Below are 22771 nucleotides of genomic sequence, written 5' to 3'. Positions count from 1 at the left end.
TAAACCTCAGCTGTCTGAACAACTGGCCACCACTGAACGTCTCCATGCAGAACACTGCTGGTGCAAGGGACAGCATTCCACCTCAGAGAAAGTTTGGTTGCCAGTAAAAAAGGCAATAAAAGTCTGAATAGCCTTAGATGGGGGCACAGTATGCAACCTGATTTGTGCAAATTGCAGGTAACGCTCTCTGCTGCACACACCGGTTTATTTACACTTGTAACTTAAGCGCTGCCTCAACCAGAACAGCTTCAGTGCAGAGCCAATGCCAAAGCCTCTCGCTTCATTCTAATGAAACTCAAACCACGTTTGTCATCCTGATGAAAGAAGAAAAAAGCAACAAAACAAAAGATATTTTGGATACTGTAAAACAATGCAGCACAGTCCTCACACTTCCTATCTTTCAGCAGATATCTATTTCATCACTTCTAGCTTTTACTTTTTCATACAAGGCTTAGGTTACCTGAAAATACCTGTCAATTGGCAATGCCCAAGAGGATGATAATAGAAACTTTCAGACCGAGATTAACAGAGCAGAGCCGGGCTAGGGGAATACTTCTCCTTCTGAAATTCCAGCATTCAGCGCCTTCCAATGCATCTCATCCCCACTTCAACTGCACGTAAAACAACCATCCTCACCCTAATTAACACTCGCCGTACCAAGTAGCTGTCGGGGACGGTGTAGAAAAAAAAATAATAATAAAAGCAGCCACATCCTTACATTCTGCCTGGTACTCCCTGTGGATGCTTAGTATTTCATCTGAATTTTAAAACTGATGAAAATTTGCAAGGGCATTGTTATTCTGGCGGGGAGGGGTGACAAGACACGGGCGGGTCCGGGCTGGGTGCAGGGGACAGGTGTCTGTTCTGGGCTGCGCTGGGCACGGAGGGCAGAGCGCTCAGCCACGCTCAGCTCTGCGCGTTTCTCCACGTTGCATCATCATCAGCGGCAGCCGAAAACCCCAGCGGCACCGACCTGCGGGACGCTGAACACCCGGGAGGGGGCACGACACGGAGACCACCAAGTGACTCGGGAAGGAGGGGGTGGCCGGGGCTGCGAGCCCCCGCTGCCCTCCGCGGAAGGGCGGGCGGTGCGGAGGGAGGGAGCCGGCCGGAGCCCCGCGGCGGGGGCTCGGTGCCGGGCGGTACCCGGAGCCGGGGCGGGGGGGGGGACCCGCCGCCACTTACATTCTGTCAGAGACCAGCAAGCGGCCGTCGACCATCATCTCCGGAAGGAAATCCAGCTTGAACGAAGAAGTCATGCTGGGCTCCGGGGGCGCCGCGGCGGTCGGCGGGAGGATGCGGCGGGGCGCGGCGGATCCCACAACTGCGCCGGGCGGCGGAGCGGCAGGCACAGGTGCGGAGGCCTCCCCGCGGCAGCCGCCAGCCCCGGCAGTTGTCACATTTCTCTCCCCCTCTCGGTTTTTTCCGCCAATCCCCTCCGAAATCGACTGCTGAGGCAACTGTCGGTGGAGCGCCAGGTGCTGAGCGGGGAGGCGGAGCCATCTCCCCGCTGCGGCTCCCCGTTAACCCCTGCGCCCCCGCCGCCCCGGGAGAGGCCTATTGCCGCCGCCGGGCCGGGGGCTGCCCGCCCGGGGCTGCGCCGCTCCGCCCGGCCCGCTCCGGGGGCGCCGGGACCCCCGTGGAGCCGCCGGGAGCTGCCCGGGCTGGGGGGAGCGGGGCCAGCCCGGACCCGGGGGAGCGGCCCCGAGGGGGGGAGCGGGACCAGCCCGGCCCGGGGGGAGCAGCCCCAGCGGGCACTGCCCCCGCACACGCGGGGCTCGCTCGGGCGCGGCGCTTCCCCGCGCGGCCGGAGCCAGCTGGGGGCACTGGGAGGGTTTGGTCAGGTGCTGGGTGCAGGCTGACTCCACTCAAACTCCTGCCATGCAGACCTTGGCAGTCTTTTAAATGCTCAGAGGGATGTTACTGGCTGGCGAGAGACTGGTGGTAACTCTGTCCTGACTGATCAGAAAGAGGGATTTAAATAACTGATGACGGCAAATCCTCTCTTGTGGCTGTAACCTCCCCAAAACCCGCTCCCAGCCTCGTTGCTCTCCGAGTTGGCCGCACACAGAAGTGTCACCACCAGGACGCACACAAAATTCCACACATACAAATAGCTGGAGGGGCCCCCCCACCGCCACCACCCCCTGAAAATCTGTATGAATTTTCCTTTCCATCTCCAAGACCTGCTTGCTTCAATACAAAACCGCTCCAGGCAAAAGAATATTAACATATTTACGAAGATTACTAGGTGATCTGAGCAGTCTAGACAGACAGAACGTTCCTCTCCATTGTGTGTGCTTCTCCAGCTGAATCTCTCTCTAGGTTTTATAATTTGATTTGTTATGGATAATCAACACTTGCAAAAAGTAACAAATGCAAATTAAAACCTACTATGCTTAAACTTTTCAAAGAGCATTCTAATATAAAAATTAAATTGACCCATAAAAATGAGTTATCAGTCAGGCCAAGTTTTATTTAAATTTTGACCATTGTTGATTTGGTAGGAAAAAAAATACAGAACGGGCAAGTTTATAAAGTTCAGTTTATTGCACTAAGAGACTCTCCAATTCTAAACAGTTAGAAGAAAAAAAAAACCCTCAAGCTGCTAAAATTTTTGCCTACTTTGCAAGTCTAAAGAAAGAAAAGGTTCACTTGGCCCTCAGCATAATCCCCGTAGGACAGCTGCAATCCTGAACAGATATCTATAGTGTTATTAATCTGCTCTGCTCTATATGTTCACATAGTCCTCATCACCATGGCACCTAAACATCCATGTAGAAAGGCACAAAAGCAAAGCCATGGCTCCTCTTTACTAAATTCATGGTGATTCCTTTACGCCACCCATCCATCACAGCTCAGGACTGACTATACAGTGGATAAAAAAATTAAGCACAAAGTCCAAATGAAAGGAGAAAACAGCACAACTTTCTCCAGCTGGATGCAGCCACCTGGTTTTTGATCTGAGGCCTCCATGGTGGTTAATCCGGCCCAGAGCAGAGTTGGATTAACTTTCAATTTCAAAATCTTGCCACTGCAGAAGGGACAGGTTTCAGCTCAGAAGAAATACAGGCAGCTCAGTGAGGATGAAGATATTCTTTTAACTAAGAAGTCTCCACCCCCAGCTCACCCTCTGTGCAGCTGGATCTGCACCTCTTCATCATGAGTTTTTTGGTACATGCTAAATCTAAGGGACTTCAGTCTCAGCAGCCTGTCACTCCTAAGGACCACAGTCCCACTGCTGCTGACTGTAAAGTAAATCCACGCTTCGCACAGGATGCAAAGAGGGAGGAGGAGAGGATCACAAATAATTTTGCTTAAAATCTGCATATGGAATAGAGAGATCTTTATAAATTTGCCCCATTATGCAAGGTGTAAGTGCTTAAAAATGCTTCATTAAAACGTATGTTCTTTTGAAATATTTATTTTCCTTTTAATTACATGTGAATTAGCTGGAAGAAGCTGTAGGGAAGCCCTCTTACTGACTTAAGCCTTCTCAGCAGTTTGTTAAATTCTAGCCTCAAATCCCTTGAGGGAATAGTGGATTCAAAGCAGCTTTTAATCATACTATAAGGAGGGTGAAGTAGTATGTAAGTAGGTCATAGAGAAAGCATTACAAGTGCATAGGTTATTGCTTTATTTAACAACTACAGTGTAACACACTTTTCAAAGCACATTTGCTTTTGCCATTTAAAAGTTAGAAGCAGGAACAGGGTCAAATGCAAAAAGAAACCCTTTCCATAAAAGATACCGAGATATGACTCAAGGAGAGCTTAGAGGGAAAAACTGCATTCGAATAATTTGGTTCTCAAACATAAATTATGTAGTGTCTGCGTATGAATTAACTCTCGATGGCAGAGGGTAAGTGGTAAGAAACAAAAAACCCTGAATGTTTCACACACTGTTACAGGCTCAGCTCTGTTATTTGTAACATTAATGCCAGATTCTTGACCAGCACATGTGCACAAAATAGCAACTTTTAGTAAAAATTAAGGGAAAAGTGGAAGCTCTGATGAGTTGCTACAGTACAGAGGAAAATGGGGAGCGAGACTGGCAAGTGAAACTGCATTTATTTTCACAGCATAAATCAGACAATGGCTCTTAACACTGGTTTAGAGGAGCTGCATTATTGCTGCCCTCCAATATTAAGCTTTTTCAACTGGTGGAGCATATGGCAGTTTTGAGGGAGGAGCCTAGAACTTGGAATAATCAATTCTTGGGCTTTAATCCTATTCCAGCTACAAATTCTGCCTCCTATCCCTCCGTCCCCTCATTTCTGAGGCCCAGCCCCTGTTTGGCTCGCTTACTCTTTGTCCTTCTGTTGAAGCAGTTCCACCACACCTTTGCAGATTAGTCACAATTCAAGTAGTTTTTCAAACATAGAGCTACATACAATTTCTTCAAACAACTCAACCTTTGAAAACCGCACACCTCTTCAGAGAAGAAACAAAACAAACCAAAAAAACCCCAGAAAGTTCAGCTGCAGAAGGCCAGGACTGAACAAGTGACTTGTGTGTATGACCTAACTGTGACATCACTGCCTCATTCAGCGAGTGACAAAGAGAGCAGACACCCACTTCCCTTCCAGATCCCAGAGCCAAATCCAGCGTGGAGCTCTCATCACGTCCCCTCTCCAGACCCCCTCCTCACCCTAGCCTTAATTGCCATTCTTCTAATCAATTTGCCCCCCAGTTTTGGGCCAAGGAAATGCTACTGTTGGAAGCACTTCAAGGGAAAGTTTCTGAATGACTTCACTCTCTCCCAAGCCTGCAAGGCAGTATGAAGAGAGTTCAAATCCTCTGCTTTATTCCCCCCTAAGCCAATGAACATGCTCGGGATTCAGCTTATCTCTGGCATCAAAGCAAGTTTCTAACAGAGGCAGCCAAAGCAGAGCTCAGCGACGGCGGTGTAAATTTGGAGCGGGCTCAAATGACTCCAGTGGAATCACTCAGGATCTTCCACTAATGCGAGGGGGAGCAGGAATCTGGTCCAGCTAGAGTTAGTGAATGCAAACGAGGTGGTTGCTATCTTTCACAAAGAAATAACCTTCCAGGCAAGCCATGAGCCTGGAAGTAGTGGTGTGACTAAGAGCAGGCAGTACAGCATTTTGGTTTGTGTGATGGCATGGAAGGGAGGGAGCCCATCAGCCTGAATCTTAGCAGCAGACTTCTGGAGGGGCAAGAAGGAGAGGGGGCAAGAAGAAAAAGCAAAGGAAAGCACACTTGGGCAGAACTACAGAATGGTGTAAAAATCATTAAAAATTAAAGCAATAAAGTAGTGCATTTCCTTGAATGGTAAAAAGTAATGGATGCAATTCTACACCATTTCACCATTACCTGGAACAAAACTGTCTTTGTCAGTTATGTCTAATTTTGGAATAAAAATTTGAATTATGAAGCCTTAACCTTTCAGTAGGGATTTTGTATTTACAAAATCAAACACATAGCACTCTTCCACTCATTTTGAGAAATCAAATAACTTGCATATAATTGAAATCCTTTTTAAAAGAAAATGAAAATACTGGTTAAAGCTGATCAATGGATTTTAAATGTTTAAAATAGTGCTTGTGAGGCTCCCTCTGCTTCCGTAGGCTACTGTATCTCCTCAGTAATCTTCAGAAATAAACGTCATTTAAAATTAGCCCTGTGAAAAGGTCCCTCAAATTAAGCAATTCTAGAGCTTTCACTTGAAGCGCATTGATATTATGTAAACTTGGTTGCTATAGTAAAACTTCCCACTCACTTCTCTTTTTTTTTCCCTTCTTATTTTATACCAGTGATGAGGTGATTTCATCCCACTGTGGGTAAAGGGCCTTTGTTCCCTTTTGAGGGTAATAACTCAATCTTTCCGAAAACAATTAGGCAACATATCATGGCACAAGGCAGATGCTACATGGAATGGAGGGTGTTCTGGAAAGGCCTTTAATTTAGAGGAACACTCACCCTCCTTTGTGAACAGCACCACATGCATGGGACAGTCAATCCTCATCCTCAAGTCCAATTCTGCACAGGGCTAGTGCTGAGCAGGAACTGCCCAGTAACCTCTGCTCCAGCTGGGCTGTTCCTGTGCTCAGCACTACATTTAGAGGATACTGAAGTAAAGCAAAAACAAGGACATTTTTGCAAGACCAAGTCTTACTGTCCTGTTATTTATTTGCAGTTATTTATTTGTTGAAGAGCATTACTGCTGATCCACAGGTGTTACCTTTGTGTTAGTGCCCTGTGCATACAGACACAAGATCAAGGCTTTTGTCATCCAGTCTTATTTTAACTTGGCAACAGACATTTACTTTTGTTTTTTTTCATTTTTAATTTTCCTTTTTTTTTTTTTTTAATGGACTTATCTTGTCACCTGCTAACTATCAACAACCACAACCCATAAAGGAGAGAAGCTGGGTTACTGCAAGCACTGGGCAGACCTGATTTCCTTCTAGAGAGCAGACATGTATTTATGGTAAAAAAAGACACCTTTCCCACCAAACCTGGAAGAGAGAACTGAATATTCTTGAATTTGGCTATTGTATTATCTTAATGCGAAAACCTATGACTTAGACAAGGAGAAACCACACATCTGGTGCTATTGCTGTGTTGCTCCATCCTCACAATATGCAAAAGCCCCACCTGTGCCTTCAAAGACCAGAGGAAAAATCCCACTGTAATAAAAAAACCTGCCTCCCTGCCATCTACACCCAAAGGAAGATCTACTGGAGACACAAAAGTCTCTCTTATTTTATATAAAGTTGAGTTTTCTGGAGATTTTTGCCCATCTGGAGAGGGTGATTATTGGCAGAGAGGCAGGATGAGAGAAGTAGATGGTGAGGATGGCCTGGATCAGGAGGTGATGCTGGAGGGCTTCTCCAACTCCAAAATCCACAGGCAAAGGTAAGTGGGAAGTTCTAATGTGGCATCAGCAAAAAAAGAATATGGGTAAGGGACATCAAAGAGATGAGAAGCCAAAAGGAGACTTATTTTTAAAAACAAAGTGTAAAGACATCTGAGGGGTTTATTACAATATCTGCATTAACCTACTGCACTCCACTTCTAGCAGCAGGATCCTTATGAGCTTAACCTTCATCCTCCCTTTTCATTCACTTCTACCACGTGTTTTTCTTTCTTTTGCACTGGATTTCACCTTAAACTCAAATTGTGGCATTTTAAAGGTAGGAAATTTCACAGGTCTTCTTTTTTCATTTGTTCATGAAGTGCCTAAGCATACATGTCAATCCTCAAAAACAGCAATCACCCTGAAAATATGCAGAGTAGCTATCTTTGTTTCCCAGACAGAAACCGTTAAATATCAGACACGAAGGACATAAAGAAAAGGCTCCTGCCATAACTAGAAGGCATTTGGATGTGCAGAAAACTGCACCATGCCTGGTTTTAGTGGTTTGGGGTTTTTCCCCCTTGAATGAGCAGAGTAAGAATTGCCACATAAGCCAGATCTAAAGGTCCACCAGGCCCATGACCCTGCCTCTGATAGGGGTGGAAAGAGCCAGAGCATGAATATGGCAAGTGATCCTTCACACCTTCCAGCCCTGATGACTCTGGGAAGTCTCTGGCATCTGAACCGAGATGTTTAACAAGCTCAAGTCACTGATTCAGTTTTCCCACAAATTCTCTCTCTGAAAGGAACATTGATGAAGTCACATCTTAATTTTTCCAGAGATACCTGTTAAATGTGCTGTTTTTTACAATTTTCAGGGATTTGGGGCTCAGTACTAAAAAAGAGGGACATTGATTTTCTTTTCTGAACCAAAAAATTTAACCCAACTTAATGTTTAACATACAGCATTTTACTTTGAAAGGTCACAATAATTCATCTGCAACTTTTAAAGAAAAACTCCTTGATGCAAGCCCTTGATACAAAACTTTGTAAGGGACAAGTGCTGGAACCATGAGGTTCCTGGGGCAAGCATTGCTTTGTGAGAAAAGCTCTTTAGGAAAAATTTTGGTCACTTTGGATTGCTTTATTCAGGGGTGGGGGTTAACTGAGTTTAATGTATGTTCATCAGCCGTGCACAGACAAATCTCCATATGATTCATTGGAGCAGCACTGCAGAACACCTGGTGTTGCCAATGCAGTTCTGTTAGTGTTTTGTTATTTTTAAAAGGGGTTATATAACTCTCTCATTAAAATTAAATGTGGGCTGAAATGATGCAGGCAAATTCTCAAGCTTCAGAGTGTGCTTCTTCCTCACAGTTTAGTAGAGGAGAAATCTTTTTTAGGCAGAAGAGAAGGAAAATGAAATCAAGAGGTTGTACTGTTGAATTTAGAGTCTCTAAAATTGTAAGTTTTCTGATAATTCTGTGTTTCTTTTCTAGAGGCCCTCGATCCCTCAGATGCTAACCTGCAGCTTCCAGGGAAGGCAGGTGCGGGATTTAAATCTTAAATTCGCTCTGTAGCACAGCCATCCTATCATCCACAGGTATCTGCACGTGCAAGGTTCAATTTCCAGATGATCTGTGTTTGAATACCGCTACTTTTCACTCCTCTGTTTCTAATAGGGGAAACGCTATCCTCTCTCTGATTTTCTAGAATTTTTTTCCCCTTCCTCAAACTCTCTGCTCTCTCTTCCTCCTGGTGACAGACTGTTGTCTGGCATCCTCAAAGGCTGCTCTTGAGGATGACCTGCTGATTTGCTGCCATGGGAACTCTGAGGCAAGGACAGCATTTACCCCTCACACACCGAAGGGCACAAGCAACAGTTCCCTGTGCTGCCCTTCTCGCTGGTTAAAGTTTGCCCTCCGCTATTTCACCAGGGGCATTGGAAAGCTGTGCCTTAAATAACAAGAGTTTTGCAGCCTCTGCAATGTCCAGCAGCAGCTGAATTATTTGGAGGAAGGTGGAAAAGTCTAATAGCTGATGTGAGCATGCAAATTGCTTTTTAAAACTAGTGGAGAAAAAGCTTGGGCAGCAAAGCATGAGAGTTGAGAAAAACCCTGCCTCATGTAACAGTAAAAAGCATTATATTCATATAAATGCTGTATTTAAAACTTCCTGAGCAATTTTATTGGTGATCTTATTCCTTTGATTTAGAGAGTTAAGTTCAAAATAGGTTGTTTTACCTGAATAAGAGACACAGGGTAACACATCAACACTCTGAGTATGCTACATGGAGAGACAAGCAAGTAGTTCTCTGTTCCCCCACCCCCAAACATAATTTTGGGTGTTTTAATTGAAATAGAAGGATCATTTTTGCTTGGCTGCATTTTACAGGGCAGCTTGTGATCCACTCTGTGTCAGCCTTGTCAGTGTACTGGCAGATTTACAGCCCCACGGTACTTTCCTGCAAGCACAGGCTCATAACAGCCTAATCCAGTAATGTGGGCTTAATGCACAATATAATTTCACGAACCACCTAGAAAGTGAGAGCAAATCTGGGAGTCAGTGCTTTCCAGAAATGTCATTTTAGTCATTAGTTTAGAAATGCTGAAGATGTATTTCACTGATATTAGCCCACGGAATGGTCACTGATCCTGACACTATCAGAGAAAATAAAGTTGTGCATGAGAACAGCTGAAATCCTTTTTACATCCTGCTTGAGCTGATTACTAGTTATGCTATCTCAGTCTCAAAATTGGAGTGAGAGATGACAAAATTAGAGTCCAGATCAAGATGCACACAAAAATTTGGAGAATTCCTGCCCACTTCCATCCAATAAAGATAGTTAACCTTCAGTGCATCATTAACTTGCCGAGAACAGTACTAAAGCGACTTTAATTGACACATTTACTTCTGCTGCAGGGTGAAATAACACAGAAGCAAAACAAAACATAAAAAAAAAAAAAAAGCTTTTTGCCACAGCAAGAATGTTATAGGGGGAAAAAAAAATCCCTTTTTTATTTCCTCTGTGAGGATGCCAGCAGTCTTGTTTCATAAACTCCAGTGATTCATCACCATCCCAGGCAGCCAATCATTCCGCAGGTCAAGTAGAAATGGGCTGTAGAGCCAGCAACTCCTGCTGCCCCGATAATGCATGTCATTCCAGGCATGGCGACATGCTTTCTCAACAACTGCCATTTTCAGTTACCTTTTCTATGGCTGACATACAAGTAAATGTGTTGGAAGCAGTAAAACAGTCATAGGAAAGCAGTTGCAAAGATAAATAGCATCTGCACGTGATAATCTCTAATGTCATTAGAAAGGAAAGAAGGATGTGTTTTGAAATAGAATTTCTCTCTTCTGAAAGCATCACTTGACTTGGGGGGGGGGGTTATCTCTGTGTGTGTGACAGAGGGGGGTTTCTGTAGGGTTTGTTTTTTTTCTTGAATTAACATTCAGACATTCTTCTTGGTTATAACCTTAAGAGATATAACTAGATGAAAAGGAAAAAAAAACCAAAACAAAACCCAAGAACAACAAAAACCAATGCAAAACCCAAATACCCCGTATTAAATATAAAATCTTCTTGCAAGTCATTTGTGAGAAAGATTTTGTACAGCTGGATTTTGTTCAAATTCAGTAATGCTCGCTTTAAGAAACACAACTGCTCTAATTGAGGGAAAATAAAAGGATTTTCTTCTGTCATTTCTTTCAATCTTTATTCCCTATCATCTAACTTAAATTTCATGAACTACTTTTTCAATAACTGTCCTTTGAATCATATGTAGTTGAATATTGTTTTGAATGGGAGTTTTAAGGGCACAGGATTATAGAAACAGACACTCTCAATGAAAAATGTATAAACTTAAGTGCACACATGTATGTGTGCACACAGAAATATATGTGTATTAGTAACAGAGCATGTGCAATTTATGTACCTGTACCATGTAAAGTCCCTGTGCCTGAACACAAATGGAGGTGAAAAAAACCAAACCTGTTCCAAATAACAGCGCTGGAACCAGATTTCAAATGCATAAGATTATCCATATTAATTTATGGTAATCTACAAATGAATGCAGCAGAGACAGTACAGGTTATCCAAAATGGTACTTGCATTTATTGAGAGACGACCACAAAATATCTTCACGACAGATTTAGTTGCATCTTCTAATACCTCCTGAATTAATATCATGCAAAATACAGAGTACAAGCTATGTTTCCCCTTTGGAATGACTGGCTCTTGAAATGCCACAGGAAAGCCAAACGTTTCTCTCCACACAAAGTCCTCTTAGACATCTTGCTTTCAGATTTCATCAACTTAGGTGTTTTCAGGGCTGTAAGCAGTGAACTTTCCATCAGCAGCATCTTCAGCTAATTAACCCTCCTGATTACAATAATTAGTATTGATTCACTCCTGAATGACTTCTTAAGTATTCAAGCACAATCTACACTTGCAGTAAAACTTCTAGATATGAATATTAATTGAACACTTGCTTTGTTTTTCAGCCCCAAAGGTATAGTTTGCAATCTCATACAGAAGAGAATTGCAGAATGGTTTGGGTTGGAAGGGACCTTTAAAGGTCATCTCCTTCCAGCTCCAATGCCATGGACAGGGACAGCTTCAAGTAGATCAGGTTGCTCAGAGCCGTGATTGTGAGCATTTCCAGGGATGGGGCAGCCACCACCTCCCTGTGCAACCTGTTCCAGAGTTTCACCAGCCTCACTGTGAAAAATTTCCTCCTTATGCCTGAATCAACAGTTTTAGTTTAAAGCCACAACCCCATGCTCCATTGCAACAGGCCCTGCTGAAAAATCTTTCCTGTAAGCCCCGTTTAGGTATAGAAAGGCTGCTCTAACGTCTCCCTGGATCCTTTCCTTCTCCAGGCTGGACAAACATAAGTCTTCCAGGCTGTCTCCTTAGGGGAGGTGTTCAGACTGACGGTTTTTGTGGCCCTCCTCTGGATCCAACCCAACAGTTCCATGCTGAGGACTTGTTGAGGACTCCAGACTTGGAAGAGGAACTACAGGTGGAATCTCATGAGGGTGTGGTAGAGGGAGAGAATCACCTCCCTCGACCTGCTGGCCACCTTTCTCCACAATTGGCTTCCTGGGCTGTGAGTGCAGGTTGCCAGCCTACATCCAGCTTTTCACCCCCAAGTCTTTATGTGCAGGGCGGGTCTCAATGCCCTTATACTTAAATTTGATAATAGAAACACATCAATGTCATCCTCTCTTAACAAAGAAAACATTAGCATGTTGATGATTCATGAATGTGATAGTAAATAAATAAATAAATACATACACACACACAAAGACTCCAGACTAATAAATGAATATAATTCAATTCCAAATCCCTATGGAAGCATGGAAAGCCAAGTCCCAGGCTAGGACCTATCTTGCTCTTTCTCTAACAGGTAGGACTGAGGGTGCTTGTTTTGACATCACACCTGGTCATTGCAAGAACAAATAACAACTCACGTGGAGTCTGAATTACCTCTCTTAGCTCTGTTGTGGAAACAGATGTTGCCAAGTTTGACAACTGCAAGGCAGCACATTGCTTTGTGAATGGGTGAGATTCAAAACAGGCAGCACTGAGGACACCTCCAATATTCAGGCATAAGATCTCTAAACCTGTGCAGTCTTTCAAAAGCCGTTACCTTCGTTAAACATGTTAAGAAATTACCTGTGTTACAGCTTTGTTTCACCTTCTTTGATGTTAATAATAATTGTTATGGCTCTGAAAGCAATAGTTCAGTAAATATCCATAGAATGATTTTTTTTTAAGTAGGATTCACACAAACTAATTCAAAAATCAGTCTTTGATGTGAATGAAATGTGAGAAATACACTTGGAAAAAAACAAAGTCATTTTCAATCCAAGACAAAAAAAAATAAATCATTGTATATGTATTTTATGCAACATTTTATCTGAAAACATAGAAACTACGTTAATTTTGGTAGGAACTCACCTGTGAGCAGAGCGCTTAGGGAACAGTTAGAGTATTGAATAGTCCTCAAAAGTGGTGTTTGGCTTTGCTGCCCAGGTGTGTGTTGGTGGCTGCTACAGAAGTGACATTCATGCTGCTCTGGGCTATCCCTAAAGGGGCATTTCCACGTAACTGAGAGTGAGGGACTCGCTATATTGCCACTCACAAAGGGCAGTAGCTGCTAGAAAGCTCAGGCTGCTGCAACATGGCACGATAAAAAAATAACTTCATAAAAACATGCCACTGTTTCTCCCCTCCAGTTCAGGCAGAGCAGAGCAGTTGTGAATGAGTTAATGTTTGTCCTGAAAGAAGTTCTCCCAAGGAAGTGAATTATGTCATGGTCCCATAATATTAAACACCATCCTTCCTTTCTTCATGTTTATGCACAACACACAGCATGCAAGTGCTACCTGATAATCCATAACCTCTTGGCTTCTCGAGTATTTTATGTGATATTACCTTTTTGTTCACACAAACTCTTTGCTATTGATTTACACCATCTCAAGACTCAAGGGAAGAACATACAATGACAAAAAAAAAAAAAAAGAAAAACAGCATAGCAAGTATTCAGTCTCCCCACCAAACATTTTTGTGTTGAAATACATGCTTTAGAGGGCTCTGACTGCTACCGATAAATCCTTAATGTCTCTTTGTTTCAATTAAGGAGTCCAAGAGACCCCTCAACCCATATAAATCATGCACTAGAGTCCAGTTTTTAAAAAAAAACACAAAATCTCTACTATTAATTGATCAAAGCAAAAACCAGAAGCCACTCATAAATAAATCTTTTCTCTCATAAAATCATTAAACTTATTGCTAAAAGCAATACATTTGCTTAACATGTAAAGTATTTAAAGACTTTAAACAGTTTAAGAAACTCCACAGAGTAATGACAATTCATTTTATTTAAGACATAAGCTGCTATCCAAGAAGTAACTCGAAATTTTTCAAAAGCTGTGTAACAATTTCTTCTCACAATGCATAAGGTTAATTTTGCCAAATTCAAACTCAAAATTGTTAACCGTTTTAATGCTTAGCTATGATTCTCTTAACAGAGAGATAATTTAAGAAATGTCATATGAATAATTTGATTTGGGGATAAGAATCATTCAGGTGAATTATTCTGTCTGACCTTAAAAATTCTAACGTATAAAATGTTATAAAAATGGAAAGTCACATGGGCTGCCACTTTGATATCTGATTTATCATTTTTATTGCATTTTCATTACCTAAACAAAATTAGAAACAGTATCTTCAAAACAGCAGTTAAAGTTGATCCGATCGGGCATAAAATCAAGCAAGGGCACATTTGGCAAGGATGTATTTGCCAGATTGACAGCAGCATTGTAAGCTTTCAGAATCAATAAGTTTTCTCACCACAGTTAAAGGAGAGGTTAGTAATAAATCTGCAACTTAATGCAATAGCCATAATTGTAAGATAGAAACCTCCCCCTCCCTGCCCTATTAGCAGCAGATACCAACTGAAACAGCCACCACAAAACAGGCAACGCACTTTATATTGTACTCCATACACAAAAAGATTAAGGGAAATGAAAAAGGGGCTGAGAAAAGGAAAGGGAAAAACCCCCAAAACAACCCAAACCACCCCATCGCCAGACATACATTAAGCTAGTTTGACAACACCATTGTTCAGCTGTCCCATTGTCAGACCAAAAGATGTATTCAATGCTACAATGTCTGCTAGCAAATAAACAAAAGACTACATTTTTCAAAGCGGGGTGCCAATTCCAGCATAATTCCGTGTGTGAGTGTGCGTGTGTGCGTGTCTGCGCGTTGTGTGTCTCTGAAAAGAGTAGTCGATGCTGGCCTCCCGCTAAACCTGGGAGCATTATTAGAGAATAGATGTGTAATCCCACATTACAGGAGTATTTAGATATTTTAAAAACATCTTCCAGCGGTAGAGATTGGCTAAAGCATTAGTAACTATTTACATAGGCTAAGTGAAAATTAAAGTGGTATTTAGGGCACTAGCTCTAATATGGAGTCTCCCTGAGCTTTTTCCATGCTTATTCCATGCCCAGTGAATAATAATGAAGCAGGCAGAAATATTGCAAAGGAGGTGATAAAAGAAATACCAGCTCCCTTTCAGGAAGGGAGAAAACAAAACAAAACAAAACAAAAACAAACCAAGAAAAGATAAATCTATTTATTTTGTCCCCTCCTTGCCCTCTCCGTACATTTGTCGCTATACATGAAATGTGCGACCCGAACTAGTGGAAAATGCTACTTGCACCCAGCAATGCCTGCCTTTTGCTTTAAATAGGGAAACTACTTAATACACAGCACGGTTATAGTTGCAGCGGGCCCAGGCAACTCGAAAGCACGCGTTAAAACAAAGGAGACAACATACCTTAAAAGCAGCTCCTCATTTCTCATAGTAACAGCGGATTTGGGACAGCGCATGCTTTCTGCACCGATATTCTCAACAAAAGCCAGTTCAGAAGTGCGCTCAAACATCAATGCCACAGTAGCTACTCACTAATGGCTACTCTTTCTCTCTTTCTCTCTCTAGTCAGACGCTGAGTGGTGGAGCAAAGGGGCCCCTGCAGATTCACTAAGCAGAAATAATCCTCTCTGACAAGTTATGTTGTCTGGGCATATTTTACATTAATGCACTGTGCTGCCTATAGGGGTCTTGTTTGCGTTCACTCTAGCCTAGCTGGTGTTAGCTCTCTTAATTACCAGCCAAAAAAAAAAATTAGCAACATTCCTCCCCTGCTGTTAAAACAAAAATAATAATGTATATATATATATATATATGCGTACACATGCATATATCTATGCATAAAACTGAAAGAAAACCGGGGGAAATCTATGGGCTAATGAGGAAAAGCTTTCCCCCTCTGGAAGGATGCATGCTTGGTATGGATCTTTTGTTTGCCCTGCGAACTCAGTGAATACAGTGGCAAGAGATGCTGTGGCTCGTGAGGCTTGTGCACTTTAAGGGAATTGGGTTAGAGGCTCTTTCTGGGGCTCTGGAGTCGCAGCTGGAGCTTTTGCTCTCTCCCTCCTTCCCTTCCCTGTTCAAGGCTGAGTGGCTTTATGGGACCTGCCAGCTCACATCAGAGGGACTGGGGAGTATTAATGCAGGCACCTGGGGATCTTCCTCAAGTTTTCAGTTTTTCCTGGCAATTTTAACCCCCAAAAAACACAAGTCCAAAATCCCTCCAATTTTAACCCCTCCAAAACCCAACCTGGTTACCAAGTAACTGAGTTTGCTTTAACCCAGACCCTTACACTTGGCTTTGGCACAGTTCTCGCAGACAGGGAAGGATGTTGCATTATTCAATGATTTACTCACTTCCTATGCATGAAAGGAACTATAGTGTGACACAGATTTCAGGGAAACAGCCTCTTTGGCCCTGTTTGGGAGATCCGCCACGTGATTTGTAGGAGCAGGTTGTGGTCTCCCCAGTTGCCAAGGTAGTCAAAGAGAGGTTTATTTTCATGTCTTGGTTTCAGCTTCTGCTGGGCAAATCTTTAAACTATGCAGGAGGACAGGAGGATGGTTGGCTTTTTTTTTTTTTTTTAATTATTATTATTTTAATTCTTTTTTTAAATGTACATCAGATACTCGAGCAGGTGCTTATTTAGTAGAATGAAAAAGTCAACAAGTCCTTGATGCGTTTTCTCAGTCAAAAGCTTTTCTGCACCACTGTGGCAGTAAAATGCATCTTAAAAATTACTGTAATTTCCACTCAGGTCATGTTAACTTAAGGAGGTGCAAAACTCAATAAAAACGAATTGTCCAAAATTGACAACTTGTCAAAAAGTCCAGTCAGGCTAAAAATTGATCTACGCTTCAAAATTTGAATTCAGCTTTCATGGACTTTTGGGTAGGTCTGTGGCTGGTCTGAAGCTCTTTTCCTGCATTATATACTACTCCCTTAAAATATATGATATCCTGATGCAGTGCTGCTAATTCCTTAACAAAAGTTTGTATTTAGGGGCTCGATCTTTAAACTTGAGTCTGGGAATGAAGGCAAAGAGTGAGCAATCACCAAGATAAATACACTGGTAGCAAGATATTACCTTTCTGATGGCAGCTGTAAACTTCTATTAAGGTCATAAATTGTTTGCAACAAAAACAATCCTTTTGTTCTACACTTCGCATGGAGCACTGTGAAACCTTGGGATTAGTTTCAGTCACTCTGATACAATATTTGTCAAATGACTAAAAGACAAATTAAAAAACAAACCTGGACATAATCTACTTTTAATGGTGTAGAGAGAAAGACAGCAGCTTAGGAAACATGGGTATCATGAAGGACTGCAAGTTAAGGAAAGACAGGTTTCAATTTGCTTCCCTTTTCATCTGCAAAACATCACTGGGATTCTAGTTGCTCTTGCAATAAAAAATAATAAATCATTTTAATGATTAGCAAGTCAAACCAATTCCATGTTAAAATGTCATGCTCCAAGGTCAACTGAGACAACATAGCTTGTACTTCATGCTAAAAATATCTGAACAGTCATGGAAGGCGGCCAGGAAAATACTCAACCAACATGACAAATCCCATACCTCCTGCCCCAAATACTAAATCCATTACTACCATTTCAGGCATGGCCACCAGCACTCCAGATTTCAGCTCCTTCACTGTTCACCTCCAAATGACTTGTGCCCAGCACAACTCACCGTGGTGCCGGGCTGCTCCAGAGCAGTCTCGGGCTGCTGAGGCTGATGGAGGAGCAGCAGCAAATACCAGGGTATGCTGCAGAGCACACAGCTGAACGGGAAGTGTCAAACAGTCTGATGAACTGCTACAGTTTTCAAAAAATATGGCAAGGATCAGCATCTTAAGACACTACCAGCTGAGGGAACAAAGCTTTCTTTTCAGGCTGGAGCAGAATGGCTCACACAGAGCTCTTTGGTGGGGAATCAATGGGCTTCTGTTGGGCGGCTCCGCGCGGTTGCAAGTTCTTGATCATTTCTCCACTTAGAAAGAAGGAGAAGCAGCAGCAACAGGAGATAAAGTGAAGTATTATGGAAGGACTCATCTACAGCCAAAGGAATAAATAAAAAAGAAAAAAGAAAATCTACAAAGCAGTAACACAGACAGACAAAAAGAACCTACGCTTTCTATCACACGTAATGAAACATCTGACAGAACAACATCTGCAGAGGGATCACAGCTGCTGAGGATGAGTATTATTTTTCAATTGTAAGATGTACTAAACAGGAGTGCCTTTAAAATAATATGGCTGAAGGGAAGATTAAACCAGACACACAGGGCTATCTGGCGTCTTTCAGCATGGAAGTCCAGCTGTGGGTTTAAATTCAACATTTAATAAGAAAATTGATTGTAGATTCATAACTGATATGCATATATTGCAGAATGCTCTGCACAAATTACATACAGTGGAAATTTAATAATTTCATTGCCCTGTATTTAATGGAAACCCAAGCCTTCCACGTATGGCCTATGAGTTTGCTAAACTAATTATGTGATGCTGCAAATACTTGATAGACAACAGGAATAACAATCGTTTACACAGCAAAATGATCAAAACTTAAGAGGCAAACCAATAACAACTAATTTATACCAATTAAAAGTGTTGTTTCTGCTCTGTATTTCTAGTTCAAATTCTTTCTTGACCATTCCATTTGTTTACATTATTTTAAAACCATTCAGAGGTCCAAAGTATAGTGGAATTTTGCTACAATAAAAAAGTGTTTTTACCAGCCAAGAGATGGACTAGGTTTCATGACAAAGAAATGGTGGACAAATGTTCCAGGACAATGGACCAAAAATCATGAGTGCAATCATGAGAGGAATAGAAAGCCTTGATTCATGTCCCCATTTTACCAAGTGTCCCCGTGTCAGATCTCATGCAAACCAATTAACCTCTTGCTCACATCTCCATCTTTAAAATGAAAAAATCCAATAAACTCCAGAGCAGTGTGACCATAATACAGAACACTGCAAGCTGTATAAATCACTGCATTATTGTGGCTTGCACAAACATTTAAAATACGTCTTCTCACAAGAGGCACTTGCAGACTAAGTCGGTTATCTGCTGTTCTGTGCAGTTATTTAGGCTCAAATCACATTTGCTTTGTATAGGTGTGAAAAGCTACACTTTAATCTGATAGCATTTTACTGTTTTGGGTGGTTAAATCCCACCTTTGAAGTTGAGCAATTAGTCTAAGCTAGTCATCTAGGGTTTCTCTATTGTCACTGAGGGGAGATTAGTTATACTAAAGAGCATTACCACATCTCTCCATTGAACTACGAAGGGATTAGATCCCTAAATTTTAAATTCATATATTAGGCAAGACGAATCCCACCTTAGTGCCTAAGGCAAAGGTGAGAATTCCCATGTCCCTGTTTCAGCATCACCAGAGTTTGTCTATCCCTGTGCTCCACAGCAGTGCCACAGCCCTGGGCACCCCGTGGCTGCTGTGCAATTGCAGCTCTGACACCTTGAGCCTGCCTGGCCCTTCCAGGTAGCTGCAGCCTGCCTGCAGGATGTCTGCAGCAATCACATTGCACGTGGGCAAGAGTGCCAGGTCTGAAACAGACTGGTGCAGAGGAGGGGGATGAAGATGCTCAGAGGGCTGGAGCATCTCTCCTATGAGGACAGGCTGAGAGATGTGGAGTTATTTGCTCATGGAGAAGGCTCCAGGAAGATCTTACCTTCCTGTGCCTGGGGGGGCCCACAAGAAAACTGAAGAGGGACTTTGAGCAAGGGCATGTTGTGAAGAGAGAAGAGGGAATGGCTTTACAGTGAAAGAGGGCGGGTTTAGATTAGCTATTATGATGATGTTTTTGGAAGAGGTTCCCCAGCCTTGAAGTGTTCAAGGCCAGGTTGGATGTGGCTCTGAAGAACCTGGCCTAGTGGAATGTGTCCTTGTACATGGCAGAGCAGTGGAACACGATGATCTTTAAGGTCCTTTCTAACTCAGACCATTCTGTGATTCTATGACCTATAATTTGTTGCACCTATGCAAAGCTTGAAGGAGAAAGGAAATTGGCCTCAGCCTCAGAAGTGGAGTCTTTCCAGCATGCTTTCAGAAAGCAGACAGTTCATTTATGTATCTTCTCTTAAAATCTAGAATAATGAGTAACTCATTGCCTGCAGCTTTTGTGTTATTGGAAATACTGGAACACAAGCCCAGGTATTATTGTTAGAATAATTTTACTTTGGATCACTTAATTGGTGAATGTGAATAGCAAAGAATTGGCTGTTACTCAAAAGGCTGTATCTCATCACGCTTTACCTCTGCTCTAATTGAAATTTTTGTTCATTTTTACCTAGAACAAATCATCACACTTTTGTCTCTGCTTCCTCTGTTGATTTTGGTTTTTGATTACACAACCTTTAACATAGTTGCAGATGGGAGATCAATTATTGTCCTCAGCTCCAGTGATCAGACATCTGGGCTACTATTTTTATCAGGAGGGCAGAAACACTGTGACATTTGCTATTTGCATTATGCACATACATACAGGTGGAGATGTTTCTTTGCTGTTCCATGCTATGAAAACACAAGTCACAGGGACTCAGATCCTCACCCCTAAGTATCTAAACACAATTTCATGGTGAAAACATATTGATCAGCTTTAGAGCCATTCATGCAGACGTGGCCAGGTCTTCAGGACAGATGGTACCTCTGTATATTTTGTGTGTTTTAAACATACTCACAGTATCTTTGAGCTCAGGAAAAGGAAGATAAGTTTCAAGCTCTTGCAGTAGAGATACAACAAATCTGTTTTTTCTTTTTTGGCAACAAGACCAGTTTAAAATTTGCCCCATCTCCTTTTGTGTGTTTTGGTAGATATTTTAGATTGTATGCTTAGATTTTCTGTTTGAGTCATGGGGGTGGCAATTACTGCTGGTCTGCCTGATGCAAAAGGTCTCTTCTAATGTTTTCCACTTGGGAGTATCCAAACAGAATCATGAAAATTAAATAGCACAGACAGAAAACACAGGAGCATAAAATGTTGCATAAATGCTGAAGATTAATACTTTGACAGCAGGGAAATAAAAAGTTTTGCATTTACAGCATACAGCAGGACTGGTACCTACTGCTTGCCTGCGATAGGAAAGGTGTGTGCTGCCTCCCTAGAGCATTCAGCAGTGCTGCCTCTGCATCTGGGAGGCAGAAGGAACAAACCTTTCCTATTTACCTACAACATGTGCTCCATTGTTTCCTCCACCCCTGACAGGGAAGGGGGAAAAACTCGCAGTTTGTGCAGTTGATAAATTCTGACAGAGAAATGCACTTCAGTGAGTTTTTCAAGACAATACATCACTTGAAACAACTTACAACTGGCCAGGCTGTGGTTGCAGACATGGCCACTCTACAAAGGAAATAAAGTATTTGGAAAGGTCTACATGTCTAAGAACATCTGGCCTGCAACTAAAGGGAAGGAGGAGAAAGCTGATCAAAAGAGTGAAGAGTAACAGAAGAGGCAACAGAGCACCAGATCTGAGGGAAAGAGAGAGAAAAGGCAGAGAGAGAACAAACACAGCTGGTTACAGAACCATTTATTTTCTGCTTTAATTCAGAATCTATTTAAAGCATAAGCAGAACCTGCTCTGTCTAAACTGGAATATCTTTATGTTGCACTTGTAGTAATGCCAAGATCATGACTTTAATGATGTGGGATATCAAGGACCTTGAGTTCTTGGGAGCACAATCTAAAGTGAGCTTGCACAATACATACAAATGTATGAGCTGCTTGTATTAACACATATCAATGAACACGAAAAATGTTAATAATTACAGATGAGAATTTAATGGCTACTTATCCTCTTAAGCTAAAATTAGAAATAGAACCACATTTTTAACATTTCTGTTGAACCTACTTTAAAATGATCTTATGGTGCTCTACACAGAAGGTCCATTTCCCACATCCATGAAATGCATCCAACAAGTAGGGATGAAAGTGGATATTTAAAAACAAGCTCTCACCAGAGAGAGTGATGCTGAACAGAAACTCACATGTGAGTAAAAGAGAGAAAGGAGTCTAATTCCTGGGATCTGGCATCCAAACAAGTGGATGCATCTACCAAGAGAACATTTGGCAATGAATGGGAAGTGAGAAGTGACCTTACACTGTCCTACACTATCCAACATGAAATAAAGACTTATGGGGAAAACTCATTGTCCACCAAGTTTCCTGAAAAGGCAGATAAAATGGTATTGTCCTATGTGGAAGGGAAACAAACTGAAACTTGAATAATTCAAGCCAGATGAATTGATCTTTACTTATAAATACTGGTTGAAAATGCTTGATTCATTACCTGATAATACTCAGATTTTTTATGTAAAATTGCTCTAAAGGGAAGGAAATGTATCACTTCTGTAGAGTTGCCATGAAAATAAAACTAATAGTTACAAAGTAATTTTACTGTTTAAAAAAATGAATTAGCACAGAAACTTATTTCCTCAGCTAATCCTCGCTTGTTATCTTCACCAATCAGTTTTATTTCATTATTGAAAAATATAATCATCACACTTTTTTAATACTTTAAACTCTCTACCTAGCTTTTTTTTTTCAAAGGATACTCTTCCTTTCTTCCTTTTTTGTCTTTAAAAATCTATTAACATTGATTAAAATGAAAGAGCTAGGATATAAATCTTCAGTTAGAGTTACAACACATTTTTCTTTGACCTTTCTCATGTCATCTGACACTTGACAGTTTTGTGCAAGATGCTAAAAAATGACTAGTGATTTTTCGTGATTCTAAGTGCCCAAGCTTACAGAGTTTTGTAGGGCCCATAATTCAGAGTTAAGATCTTGGTTTGTGAGAAGGATGAAATAAATCAGACCCCATGAAAACACCCAGCAGATGGATGCATTTCAAAACCTTTGATGAAAATTCTGCAGAAACTGAGATTCTACAGCTAAGGAATTCCTTAAAATGTCAGAGCACAAATTTTTGAAGAAGAAGGTATCTTTATTAAAAAAAAAAAAGAGAGAGACATTATCA

At 41.8% G+C, this 22771-nt stretch overlaps 1 protein-coding gene across 11 annotated transcripts in view; it reads right to left on the bottom strand.

Moving 5' to 3' along the window:
- The window catches only part of CELF2 (CUGBP Elav-like family member 2), a 371106-nt gene that overhangs the window by 237801 nt on the left and 110534 nt on the right, over positions 1 to 22771 (bottom strand). For 3 of the 11 annotated variants that reach the window (XM_033057250.2, XM_033057253.2, XM_033057255.2), the window contains exon 1: positions 15180 to 15440. The exons of 1 other annotated variant lie outside the window; for it this stretch is intronic. In XM_033057250.2, coding sequence (XP_032913141.1) covers positions 15180 to 15286 — 107 coding nt within the window. In that variant the 5' untranslated portion in view covers positions 15287 to 15440. Of the gene's footprint in view, positions 1 to 1185; positions 1433 to 15179; positions 15442 to 22771 lie in introns of those variants that run through there. 7 more of the 11 variants (XM_033057257.2, XM_042779168.1, XM_033057258.2 and 4 more) reach the window with 4 other exon arrangements.

Source organism: Catharus ustulatus, chromosome 4 (assembly GCF_009819885.2).
Source record: "Catharus ustulatus isolate bCatUst1 chromosome 4, bCatUst1.pri.v2, whole genome shotgun sequence".
Classification (NCBI taxonomy): domain Eukaryota; kingdom Metazoa; phylum Chordata; class Aves; order Passeriformes; family Turdidae; genus Catharus; species Catharus ustulatus.
Note: the sequence above shows the minus strand (reverse complement) of the source record. Positions and strands in the feature narration are given on the sequence as shown.